The following is a 13,097-nucleotide window of genomic DNA, read 5'->3' as shown; positions in this document are numbered from 1 at the left end:
CGATATAAGACTATCACCTTTAACCCCTTCCCGACCAACGACGCCTACGTAGGCGTCATGAAAACCTGTGCCAATACGACCAGTGACGCCTACGTAGGCGTCATGGTATAAATCACGTTCCTGCGGGAGTCACTGAAAGGTCACCTGACCCACAGATACAGGACCCTTTGTGCTTCATCCTGGGGGGTGGCTTTGCCCCACCATGGCTACAATCGCTCTGACTAGCTGTTGAAAGTGAAACAGCCAATCAGAGCGATAGTAATATTTCATCAATGAAATTTGATGAAATATTACAATCCAGCCATGGCCGATGTGGAAATATCATCGGCCATGGCTGGAGACAGTTACCCGAACCCTGCCTCCGACTAACGGGGGCGATCGGCCCCCGCCACCAACTGACGGCGGCGATCTGCCGCAGCCGTCAGCATCTGCTCCCCCTCCCTCCGCTCTCCCTCACCTTTCGTTCACCCTCCCGGTACCCTCCGAGTCCTGCTGTCGTTCCCGGTGTCCCTCCGCCATGAATCATGGGCGCAGCCATCTTCCAAAATGGCGGGTGCATGCACAGTGCACCCGTCGAATCTGCCAAGTGGCAGATTCCATTCATTCATTTTGATCACTGTGATAGATCCTATCACAGTGATCAAAATAAAAAAAAGAGTAAATCCCCTCCCCCTTATCACCCCCATAGATAGTGACAAATAATAAAATAAATAAAATATTTTTATTTTTCCATTAGGGTTAGGGTTAAAATTAGGGCTGGAATTTTAGGGTTAGGGTTGGAATTAGGGTTAAGGTTAGAATTAGAGTCTGAGTTGGAATTAGAGTTAGGGTTGGAATTAGGGTTAGGGTTGGAATTAGGGTTAGGGTTGGAATTAGGGTTAGGGTTGGAATTAGGGTTAAGATTAAGGGTGTGTTGAGGTTAGAGTCAGAATTAGGGTTAGGCTTGTGGTTAGGATTATGATTAGGGTTGGGATTAGGGGTGTGTTGGGGATAGGGTTGGAGTTAGAATTGAGGGGTTTCCACTGTTTAGTCACATCAGGGGGTCTCCAAACGCGATATGGCGACACCATTGATTCCAGCCAACTTTGCATTCAAACAGTGCTCCCTCCCTTCCCAGCCCCAACGTGTGCCCAAACAGTGGTTTACCCCAACATATGGGGTATCAGAGTACTCAGGAAAAATTTCACAACAAGTTTGGGGGTCTAATTTCTCCTGTTACCCTTGGGAAAATAAAAAATAGGGGTCCAAATTATTTTTGTGGAAAAAAATTGGTTTTTATTTTCACGGCTCTGTGTTATAAACTACTGTGAAGCACTTGGGGGTTCAAAGTGCTCACCACACATCTAGATAAGTTCCTTGAGGGGTCTAGTTTCCAAAATTGGGTCACTTGTTGGGGGTTTCTACTGTTTAGGCACATCAGGGGCTCTGGAAACATAACATGACGCCCGCAGACCATTCCATCAAAGTTTGCATTTCAAAACGTCACTACTTCCCTTCCAAGCCCCGACGTGTGCCCAAACAGTGGTTCCCCCCTACATATGGGGTACCAGCGTACTCAGGACAAACTGGACAACAACTTTTGGGGTCCAATTTCTCCTGTTACCCTTGGGAAAATAAAAAATTGGTAGGGTCTAGTTTCCAAAATGGGGTCACTTGTAGGGTTGTTCCAATGTTTAGGCACGCAGGGGCTCTCAAAACGCGACATGGTGTCAGCTAACGATTTTCCATTCAAAAAGTCAAATGGAGCTCCTTCCCTTCCGGGCCCTGTCGTGCGCCCAAACAGTGGTTTATGACCACATATGAGGTATTGATGCACTCAGGAGAAAATGGCCAACAAGTTTTAGGATCGATTTTATCCTGCTGCCCATGTGAAAATGAAAAAACTGAGGCTAAAAGAACATTTTTGTGAAAATAAGTACTTTTTTTTTTTAAGGATCAATTTGTGAAGTACCTGGGGGTTCAAAGTGCTCACTATGCATCTAGGTAAAGTTCCTTGGGGGGTCTAGTTTCCAAAATGGGGTCACTTGTGGGAGAGCTCCAATGTTTAGGCACACAGGACTCTCCAAATGCGACGTGGTAACCGCTAAATATTCCAGCATATTTTCCATTCAAAAAGTCAAATGGCGCTTCTTCCCTTCTGAGCACTGCCATGCGCCCAAACAGTGGTTTATGACCACATATGAGTATCGGAGTAATCAGGAGAAATTGTCCAACAAATTTTAGGATCCATTTTATCCTGTTTCCCATGTGAAAATGAAAAAATAGATGCTAAAATTTTTGTTGGAAAAATTTAAATGTCCATTTTTTCCTTCCACGTTGCTTTAGTTCCTGTGAAGCATATAAAGGGTTAATAATCTTCTTGAATGTAGTTTTGAGTAGCTTGAGGGGTGCAGTTTTTAGAATGGTGTCACTTTTGGGTATTATTTGCCATATAGACCCCTCAAAGTGACTTCAAATGTGAGGTGGTCCCTAAAAATTTTGTTGTAAAAATGAGAACTCGCTGGTCAACTTTTAACCCTTATAACTTCCTAACAAAAAAATTTTGTTTCCAAATTGTGCTGATGGAAAGCAGACATGTGGGAAATTTTATTTATTAACTATTTTGTGTCACATAACTCTCTGGTTTAACAGAATAAAAATTAAAATTTGCGAAATTTTCAAAATTTTCGCCAAATTACCAATTTTTTCACAAGCCCAATATGTCACAAAAAAAAATCTCAAAATCGCTAGGATCCGTTGAAGCATTCCTGAGTTATTACCTCATAAAGGGATAGTGGTCAGAATTACAAAAAATAGCCAGGTCATTAAGGTCAAAATAGGCTGGGTCATGAAGGGGTTAAGGCCTGATATACAGCATTCTAATATGCTATGCATAAGCTTCCAACCCGACCTGCAAGACATGAAAAAGACTTATTATACTCACCTGCGGGTTGGTCCGGTTCAAGGGGTGTCGCTGGTCCCTTCTTTCAATGCCATCCTCCTTCCTTCTTTGTGTGGATGACATTTCTCTACATCAGGACGAGTCATCCACAGTCTCTCTGACATCGTGCTTCAGGCGAGGGCAGAGCAAAGTATTGCAATGCACAGGAAAAGGTCAAAGGAGCCACGGCAAATGCACACTACAGTAATTTACTTTGTCCTAGTCAGGGCAGAGAAGGACACCTGCGCAGGAGCTCGATGCCGGGGAGACTGTGGATGATGGTAGAGCAGGGGACCCCAACCACCGGTCCGCGACCCAGGACCGGGTCTTTGCAGAACTCTTGCCGGTCCGCGGAGCTGGAGACAAGGGGAGCCGGCAGCTATAGCACTGTAGTGACAGCTGCAACCGCCGGCTTCCAGAACACATGGATACTCAGTCGCAGTTCATGCATCCCTGTCGGCACGGCTGCTTCATCCAGCGCTGAGCGGTCACGTGGTACCGCTCATTTAAGGTCATGAATATGGACGCCACTCCTCTCCCATAGGCGTGGCGTCCATATTCATGACCTTAAATGAGCGGTACCACGTGACCGCTCAGCACAGGAAGAAGCTGACGCGCCAGGATAGAAATGCAGGGAAGTTCAGCAGCGATGGTGTGAGGGTAAGCATGATGGGGGAGGACGGGGGAGCCCAGCCAAGCATACAAGAATGGGAGCGGAGCCATATATACAAGGGTGGGAGGGTGGGAGCGGAGCCATGTATACAGGATGGGAGAATGGGAGCGGAGCCATGTATGCAAGGATGAGAGGGTGGGAGCAGAGCCATGTATACAGGATGGGAGGGTGGGAGCAGAGCCATGTATACAGGATGGGAGGGTGGGAGCGGAGCCATGTATACAGGATGGGAGGGTGGGAGCGGAGCCATGTATACAAGTATGGGAGGGTGGGAGCAGAGCCATGTATACAAGGATGGGACACGGGAGCCATGCATATAACAGGGGGGAGCAACACAGAGCTGGACAGGACGGGGGAACCACGCATACCGGGATATGAATGAGGGGACAATGCATACCCAGCTTATACTAGAGTCAATAAGCTTACCCAGTTTTCCGTGGCAAAATTAGGTGCCTCGGCTTATACTCGCGTCGGCTTATACTCGAGTATATACAGTGTATGTATATATCAATCAGTACTTTGTGGGGCCATCATACTATACATGGGAGTATTTCTTTCTTTAAATGGGGGATTATATGTGTGGTGCCATCTTGCTATACTTGGTGGGATTATATGTGTGGTGCGATTTTGTTATACATGAGGGATTATACACTCACTGGCCACTTTATTAGGTACACCTGTCCAACTGTGTGTTAAGACTTAATTTCTAATCAGCCAATCACATGGCGGCAACTCAGTGCATTTAGGCATGTAGACATGGTCAAGACAATCTCCTGCAGTTCAAACCGAGCATCAGTATGGGGAAGAAAGGTGATTTGAGTGCCTTTGAACGTGGCATGATTGTTGGTGCCAGAAGGGCTGGTCTGAGTATTTCAGAAACTGCTGATCTACTGGGATTTTCACGCACAACCATCTCTAGGGTTTACAGAGAATGGTCCGAAAAAGAAAAAAAATCCAGTGAGCGGCAGTTCTGTGGCCGGAAATGCCTTGTTGATGCCAGAGGTCAGAGGAGAATGGGCATACTGGTTCGAGCTGATAGAAAGGCAACAGTGACTCAAATTGCCACCCACGTTACAACCAAGGTAGGCAGAAGAGCATCTCTGAACGCACAGTGCGTCGAACTTTGAGGCAGATGGGCTACAGCAGCAGAAGACCACACTGGGTACCACTCCTCTCAGCTAAGAACAGGAAACTGAGGCTACAATTTGCACAAGCTCATCGAAATTGGACAGTAGAAGATTGGAAAAACGTTGCCTGGTCTGATGAGTCTCGATTTCTGCTGCGACATTCGGATGGTAGGGTCAGAATTTGGCGTAAACAACATGAAAGCATGGATCCATCCTGCCTTGTATCAACGGTTCAGGCTGGTGGTGGTGGTGTCATGGTGTGGGGAATTTTTTCTTGGCACTCTTTGGGCCCCTTGGTACCAATTGAGCATCGTTGCAACGCCACAGCCTACCTGAGTATTGTTGCTGACCATGTCCATCCCTTTATGACCACAATGTACCCAACATCTGATGGCTACTTTCAGCAGGATAATGCGCCATGTCATAAAGCTCGAATCATCTCAGATTGGTTTCTTGAACATGACAATGAGTTCACTGTACTCAAATGGCCTCCTCAGTCACCAGATCTCAATCCAATAGAGCATCTTTGGGATGTGGTGGAACGGGAGATTCGCATCAGGGATGTGCAGCCGACAAATCTGCGCCAACTGTGTGATGCCATCATGTCAATATGGTCCAAAATCTCTGAGGAATGCTTCCAGCACCTTGTTGAATCTCTGCCACGAAGAATTAAGGCAGTTCTGAAGGCAAAAGGGGGTCCAACCCGTTACTAGCATGGTGTACCTAATAAAGTGGCCAGTGAGTGTATGTGTGGTACACCTTTTGAATATTTGTCACATTTTCTTACACCATGATTAGAAAATAATCAGCATGTATTGTACTTCAGTACAATTTTTTCTAAGTGCTCAATGCTCCATTTCCTTGTAGGTTCCAATCATCATTAGCAGTGATGGTCATCAGGAGAAGTAGCCCAGTGCTCCCACTGAAACAGAGAAACAAGCCAGGTGCTCCCACTCATTCAAAACCTATGGTGTGTTGAGTCACATTATAAATGTTATAATTAAATGATAAGTATGCACTACTAAACTACAACCCCGTCCATAGCCCCGCCCCCCTATGACCAAAGCCCCGCCCCTGCTACACCTCCATCCCCGCCCTGCCAGGCCATGGAAGAATGGTCTTGCTTGAAGCCGGTCCCTGGTGCAAAAAAGGTTGGGGACCACTGATGTAGAGGTACGCTATCCACACAAAGCAAGAAGGGAGACGGCGCCGCAAGAAAAAGGGAGGCGCCGGACCAACACCAAAAGCCTTTTTCTTGTCTTGCAGGCTGGGTGGGAAGCATATATACAGCATTTAGACAATGCTTTATATATGCCCTGAAAGGTGGTGGCCTTAGCTCATATCGGTCAAACCTGGTGACAGATTCTCTTTAAGGAATTCGAACCTGCAATCGTTTAATCGCTTGTGCTGTATATGAAAATACCACAGCATCATTGTGTATAGCAAAAATCATGGTGTCCTTTGAAGCCCATTCACCGGCAGAATTTCAAGAGAGCTGCACAGAGGTCTTCAACTTGAAATCACATGAGTGAGCTTTAGAATGAAGCCCCCAATGTCGTTGTCAGAGTTTGACGGGCATTTAAGAGGTTAGCAATTGCAGGCACTACTTCGTGCCACCCGTGATTGTAAGAGGCAGGTATTGGCTGTAACACACAGCCATTGCCTGCTGAGTATGCGGCAAGCTCGCCCCTTGAGCCCGCTCCATACACTAGCTTCCAACTTGCGCCGTACATGAATGGCAGATGTCGGGAGTGGGATAAAGTTAAATGTGCACAGAAAAAAAATGAGCTTGTAAAAGTCAAATGGTGCAAAATTTGTAAAAATTAAAAAAAAAAAAAAAACCCCATCCAACTGCAAAACTGATTTTTAGCATAAATACATGCATTTAAGCCAAACAAAAATTGGCTAGAAAATGTGGCCAACCCCTTTAAGCATGGTCTGCCTGTCAAACAGGCTATTAAACTGATTCATATAAACCTACATTTACTTTTTATTCTACAGTTTTGGTTTCTGTGGATCTCAGACAAATTACAGCATGCAACCAGGCAAAACAATGAATCAGATCTAACCTTGAACAGATTTCGATTTTTTTTTCCGCCACATAGGTGCATCATTTTTGAAAACCGTATAATAAAGAATGACTAGTTTTGAACTAGCGTATATACTCGAGTATAAGCTGACCCGAGTATAAGCCGACCCCCCTAATTTTGCCACAAAAACCTGGGAAAACTTATTGACTCGAGTATAAGCCTAGGGTGGAAAATGCAGCAGCTACTGGTAAATTTAAAAAATAAAAATAGATACCAATAAAAGTAATATTAATAGAGATATCAGTAGGTTAAATGTTTTTGAATATCCATATTGAATCAGGAGCCCCATATAATGCTCCATACAGTTCATGATGGCCCCATAAGATGCTCCATACAAAATACACTCCATATAATGCTGCACAAAGGTTAATAATGGCCCCGTAAGATGCTCCCTAGAATAATATGCCCCATATGCTGCTCCATAAAGGTTATGGCCCCATAAGATGCTCCATAGAATAGGACCCTTATGTTGCCCCCATAAGATGCTCCATAGATTATGCCCCCATAAGATGCTCCATAGATTATGCCCCAATATGCTGCCACATAAAATGCTCCATAGATTATGCCCCTATATGCTGCCCCCATAAGATGCTCCATAGATTATTCCCCCATATGCTGCCCCTATAAGATGCTCCATAGATTATACCCCTATATGCTGCCCCATAAGATGCTCCATAGATTATGCCCCAATATGCTGCCCCCTAGATTATTCCCCCATATGCTGCCCCCATAAGATGCTCCACAGATTATTCCCCCATATGCTGCCCCTATAAGATGCTCCATAGATTATTCCCCCATATGCTGCCCCTATAAGATGCTCCATCGATTATACCCCGAAATGCTGCCCCCATAAGATACTCCATAGATTATTCCCCCATATGCTGCCCCATAGATTATACCCCTATATGCTGCCCCCATAAGATGCTCCATAGATTATGCCCCAATATGCTTCCCCTATAAGATGCTCCATAGATTATACCCCTATATGCTGCCCCCATAAGATGCTCCATAGATTATTCCCCCATATGCTGCCCCTATAAGATGCTCCATACATTATGCCCCCATGTGCTGCCGCTGCTGCATTTAAAAATAAAAAAAATGACACTCACCTCTCCGTCGCTGGGGCCAGGTGCCGCTGCTTGCTGCTGTCTGGCACGTCATCTGTCAGTGACGTTCAGACTGCAAGTGGTGCGGCGCGCACTAATACATCACCGTGCCCTCTGCTGTCTGAACGTCACTGACAGATGACGTGCCAGACAGCAGCAAGCAGCGATGGACCCGGACAGGTGAGTATCGCTATACTTACCGGTCCTGGCACGGTCTCTGCAACCCCCAGCTTCTCCGCGATCTTCCTTCCTGCCTTCAGCGGTCACGTGGTACCGCTCATTACACCTCATGAATATGCGCATAATCATGAGCGTAATGAGCGGTACCATGTGACCGCTGAAGGAAGGGAGATCGCTGAGAAGCTGGGGGCTGCAGAGACCGTGCCAAGACCGGTAAGTATGACCTGACACCCCCGCCCCCCCTCCCCCTCCCTGGTGTAAATGACTCGAATATAAGCCGAGGGGGGGACTTTCAGCCCAAAAAAATGGGCTGAAAATCTCGACTTATATTCAAGTATATACGGTATATTAAAAAAAAAAAATCACATTGTTTTGATACTTGAAAATAGAAAAACAACAAACCTGAAATGTCTTTTTGATTTTATTTTTGTCGAGATTATTACCAGAGACACCCAGAAAATCAAGACTTGAATTGGAGATGTTTTCTGTCGGATTTCCAAATTGGTCTGTTACCTGTAACTCTGTAAAACGTACAAAAAAAAAAAATTAAAATGTAAATGATAATATGCAAATGTAGGAGACAGGAACATTATATCTGGGTACAAGAGTTTCTATATTGGTTACTTCTTCACACAGGACACTATTATGGTCATGTAGCATTTGTTACTACACAGCCCAGGAATACTCAAAATGAATAGAAAATGAGAATTGCACATATAGACTATTTTTTAAAATAAAAAAATTCTGCATTGAAGTTTTGAACAGATCACTTACCAATTTCACTTTTTAGCTCTTCACCCATGCGGACAACATTGTCTCCTTTTAACTTGCATTTCAAATATTTTGGTTCATCAGGAATAGGTCTGAAAACATTTATATAAAACTCAATATTACTAAACACTGAGAGGACACTGTCAGACTGTAAGGGGGACATTCCTTTAACGTAACTAGAAACACCCAATTGTCAATTTATTCATACATTTCCATGAGGCATTAACCCCTTAGTAACTGAGCCAATTTTGTCCTTAAAGACCAAGCCATTTTTTACAACTCTGATGACTGTCACTTTATGAGGTTACAGCTCTGAAACACGTCAATGTATCCTACTGATTCTGAGAATGTTTTTTCGTGATCTATTGTACTTCATGTTAGTGGTAAAATTTCTTTGATATGAATGCATTTATTTATAAAAATAAAATGGAAATTTGGCAAAATTTTGAAAATTCTGCAATTTTCAAACTTTTAATTTTTGTGCCCTTAAAATTAGAGAGTTATGTCACACAAAATAGTTGATAAACAACATTTCCCACATGTCAACTTTACATCGGCACAACTTCGGAAACATTTTTTTAGTTAGGAAGTTATAAGGGTTAAAAGTTGACCAGCAATTTCTCATTTTTCCATCAAAATTTACAAAACCATTTTTTTAGGGACCACCTCACATTTGAAGTGAGTTTGGGGGGGTCACTATGACACAAAATACCCAAAGTTACACCATTCTAAAAACTGCACGCCTCAAGGTGCTCAAAACCACATTCACAAAGTTTATTAACCCTTCAGGTGCTTCACGAGAACTAAAGCAATGTGGAAGGAAAACACCAAAGTTACTCACCGGTAGCGTGTTTTTCCGGAACCTATGACAGAACACCTGACAGAGGGAATCAGCCCAGTCAGGACAAGAACCCTACTGAAAATAAAAGGGCGGTACCTCTCCCTCGCTTCAGTTGGTTTACAGAGCATGAGAGGCCCCCTGGTTAGTACACTTGGCAAAACTATCACATCATATTAACTAGAAAAACACCCAAACTATAGTGCAAACTCTAGGAGTGGATAAGAGAGGGGAATATACGGGTGCTGTCATGGGTTCTGTAAAAAATGGGTACTGGTAAGTAACCTTGGTGTTTTTCCTTCCTCCCATGACAGCACATCTGAGAGTCTTTTAGAGTATGAAACACCTTAAGGAGGTTAGATCTAGCCGGTAGTGTTTGAAAAAAGTTGATGGTGAGGACCAGGTAGTGGCCTTACATATCTGATCAATCGATACTTCAGCCTTTTCTGCCCAGGAGGTTGCCACGGCTCTGATGGAGTGAGCCTTGATGCCTTCAGAAACCGGGAAGGCACTCACAGAGTAGGATAAACTAATGGCCTCCCTGATCCTTCTGGCAATGGTACTTTTAGCTACCCCGTAGCCTTTTCTGCTACCCTGGAAGGCTACAAATAGGGACTGATCTTTCCTCCACTGACTAGTCATGGACATGTATTGTAGAATGGACCTTTTCACGTCTAGGGTATTGAACTTTTCTTCCCCTGGATTCCTAGAGTTACTACAAAATGATGGCAAGGTGATCTCCTGACACCTATGGAACTTAAGAACTACCTTGTGTAGATAGGCCGGATCTGGTCTTAGCACTACCCTGTCCTCAAAAACCTGAGTGTATGGAGGGCATATAGACACGGCATGTAAGTTGCTCACCCTACAGGCTGATGTTAGGGCCACTAGTAACACCGTTTTAAGTGTGAGAAACTTTGGAGATAACTCCTGTAATGGCTCAAAAGGGTCCCTGGTTAAAGCATCCAAGACTAGATTTTAGGTACCAGGGAGGAATCTTTGGAACCATGACCAGCCTAGACCTGCTACAAGATTTTATAAAACGGGACACCCACCTATTGGATGCTAGGTTGCAATTATATAGGGCCCATAAGGCTGACTCCTGAACCTTGAAGGTACTAGTTCGAACCCAAGTTGCAATCCCGCCTGCAGAAACTCTAGGATAGGTCCCACCGGAGCTTCCTCCTCCAAAGGTTGACCAAGTTATTCCAGAAACTTTTTTCCATGTTCTACCATAAATTCTCGATGTGATCGGTTTCCTAATTTTCAACAGGGTGGCGACTAGCCCTGGTGAGAATCCCTGGCAACTAAGTAGCGTCCTCTCATATTCCAGGCTGCCAGATGGAAGCCCTTCACCTGAGAATGGCACACTGCTCCCTGAGTAAGTAGGTCCGGAATCTCTGGCAAGATCCATGGATCTGTAACAGATATCCGCCTTAGTAGGGAGAACCGAGGTCTCCTCGGCCAAAACGGAGCGATGAGAATTACTTTTGCCTGATGCCTGATCCACTCTGATTTTCCTCACTACCGTCAGAATCATTGCTATTGGGGGGAACAAGTAGGCTAGGGTGAATCTCCAGGGTATCTGTAGGGCATCCACAGCAAATGGATTTTCTCCTGGATCTAGAGAGCAGAACTTCCAGACCTTCCTGTTGTGTAAGGTGGCAAACAGGTCCATTTCTGGTTTGTCCCAAGCCTGCACTCTTTGTTGGAACACATGAGGGTATAAGGGACATTTCCCCCTGTCTCAGTTCTCTACTACTCAAGAAGTCTGCTTGGACATTTTCAACACCTCTTATATGTAGTGCCATGAGAGACAACAGGTGTTGTTCTGCTAACTGAAACAGGAGGTTTGATACCTCCCCATGAGGCCACGGGATCTCGTCCCCCCCGGTGGTTGATATAAGGTAACACTGCTCAATTGTCCGACATGACTCGGGTATGGCGGCCCTGAAGGGGAGAAAATGTCTCAAGGCCTTTTCTACAGCCCAAAGTTCTTTTATATTTGAACCCTGATCACTTTCTAGAGAAGACCATGTTCCTTGTACTGAGTGGGCTCTTGGGTGTGCTCCCCAACCTGTACCACTCACATCGGTTGTGATAACATCCTCGACTGGTCTCAACCACTGGACCCCCGATGTCAAATGATCCCTTATAGTCCACCAAGTTAGGGAATCTCTTACGGCCAAGGAAAGATGTACTTTTCCTTCTAAATGTCCTTTCAATGATCTCTCTGCTGACAGGACTTCCCACTGTAGCTGTCTTACGTGAAATTGTGCCCAACCTGCTGCCGGTATACATGACGTTAATGAGACTAGCAGGGACATCGCTTTCTTCAGTGTCATTACGGGCTGCTGTACTGCTGCCAGAGCCAGGCTCCTTATCTTGACCACTTTGCTTTCTGGCAGGAGGCAGAGCTGGCGTTCGGAATCCAGCATCAACCATAGGAAGGATTGTTTTTCTCTGGCTCCAACTTAGACTTGAGGGTGTTTACCACCCATCCTAACTCCGTTAGGGATAACATTACTTCCTTCACCTGATTAGTACAGCGAGTTTACGACCTCCCCACTACAAGGAAGTCATCCTGGTATGGGATAACTATGTCCCGGGATCGAAGGTATGACGTTACTTCCACCATCACTTTGGTGAAAACTCTTGGAGCTGTAGATAAACCGAATGGAAGGACTGTGTACTGATAATGCCTGACCTGTCCTTAGACATTAGGGTAGCACGGTGGCTCAGTGGTTAGCGCTGCAGCCTTGCAGCGCTGGAGTCCTGGGTTCGAATCCCACCAAGGACAACATCTGCAAGGAGTTTGTATGGGTTTCCTCCGGGCACTCGGGTTTCCTCCCACACTCCAAAGACATACTGATAGGGAATTTAGATTGTGAGCCCCATCAGGGACAGTGATGAAAATATGTGCAAACTGTAAAGCGCTGCGGAATGTGTTAGCGCTATATAAAAATAAAGATTATTATTATTATTATTATTATTATTATTATTATTATTAGACAGAGAGAGCTACTCTCAGGTACTTTTGATAATCCCGATGGACTGGGATATGATAGTAGGCATCTTTTAAGTCTATTACTGCCTTGAAGCAGCGCTGGAACAACATTTTTATGGCCATGTTTATTGACTCCATCTTGAAGGAGCAATTCTCTACCCACTGGATGAGCCTCCTCAGGTTGACAATGATTCTCCAAGAACCGTCTGGCTTTCGTATCAAAAAGAGGGGGGAATAAAATCCCTTGCTTCATCCGACTCGGAACTTCTTGCAGAACCTGTTTTCTGCATTAGACTCAAGACCTCAGTCTCCAGGGCTGCTTGTTCTTCCTGGTACTTTCGGCGAGATGTTATTGCAAAGGTCTGTCGAGGTGGACGGATAAATT

The 13,097-nt window shown here is 44.9% G+C and overlaps 1 protein-coding gene across 3 annotated transcripts in view; it reads right to left on the bottom strand.

The window, feature by feature from the left end:
- Positions 1–13,097, bottom strand: part of SMCHD1 (structural maintenance of chromosomes flexible hinge domain containing 1) — a 636,391-nt gene that overhangs the window by 181,456 nt on the left and 441,838 nt on the right. For all 3 annotated transcript variants that reach the window (XM_073550884.1, XM_073550885.1, XM_073550886.1), the window contains 2 exons: positions 8,871–8,959; positions 8,499–8,617 (listed from right to left, as the gene is read on the bottom strand). In XM_073550884.1, the coding sequence (XP_073406985.1) occupies positions 8,499–8,617; positions 8,871–8,959 (208 nt within the window). The remainder of the gene's footprint in view (positions 1–8,498; positions 8,618–8,870; positions 8,960–13,097) is intronic.

The sequence above is a fragment of the Dendrobates tinctorius genome, unplaced genomic scaffold (assembly GCF_039654945.1).
Source record: "Dendrobates tinctorius isolate UK_male_01 unplaced genomic scaffold, ASM3965494v1 ptg000171l, whole genome shotgun sequence".
Lineage (NCBI taxonomy): Eukaryota > Metazoa > Chordata > Amphibia > Anura > Dendrobatidae > Dendrobates > Dendrobates tinctorius.
The sequence above is the reverse complement of the archived record's forward strand: the minus strand, read 5'-3'. Positions and strand labels throughout refer to the sequence as shown.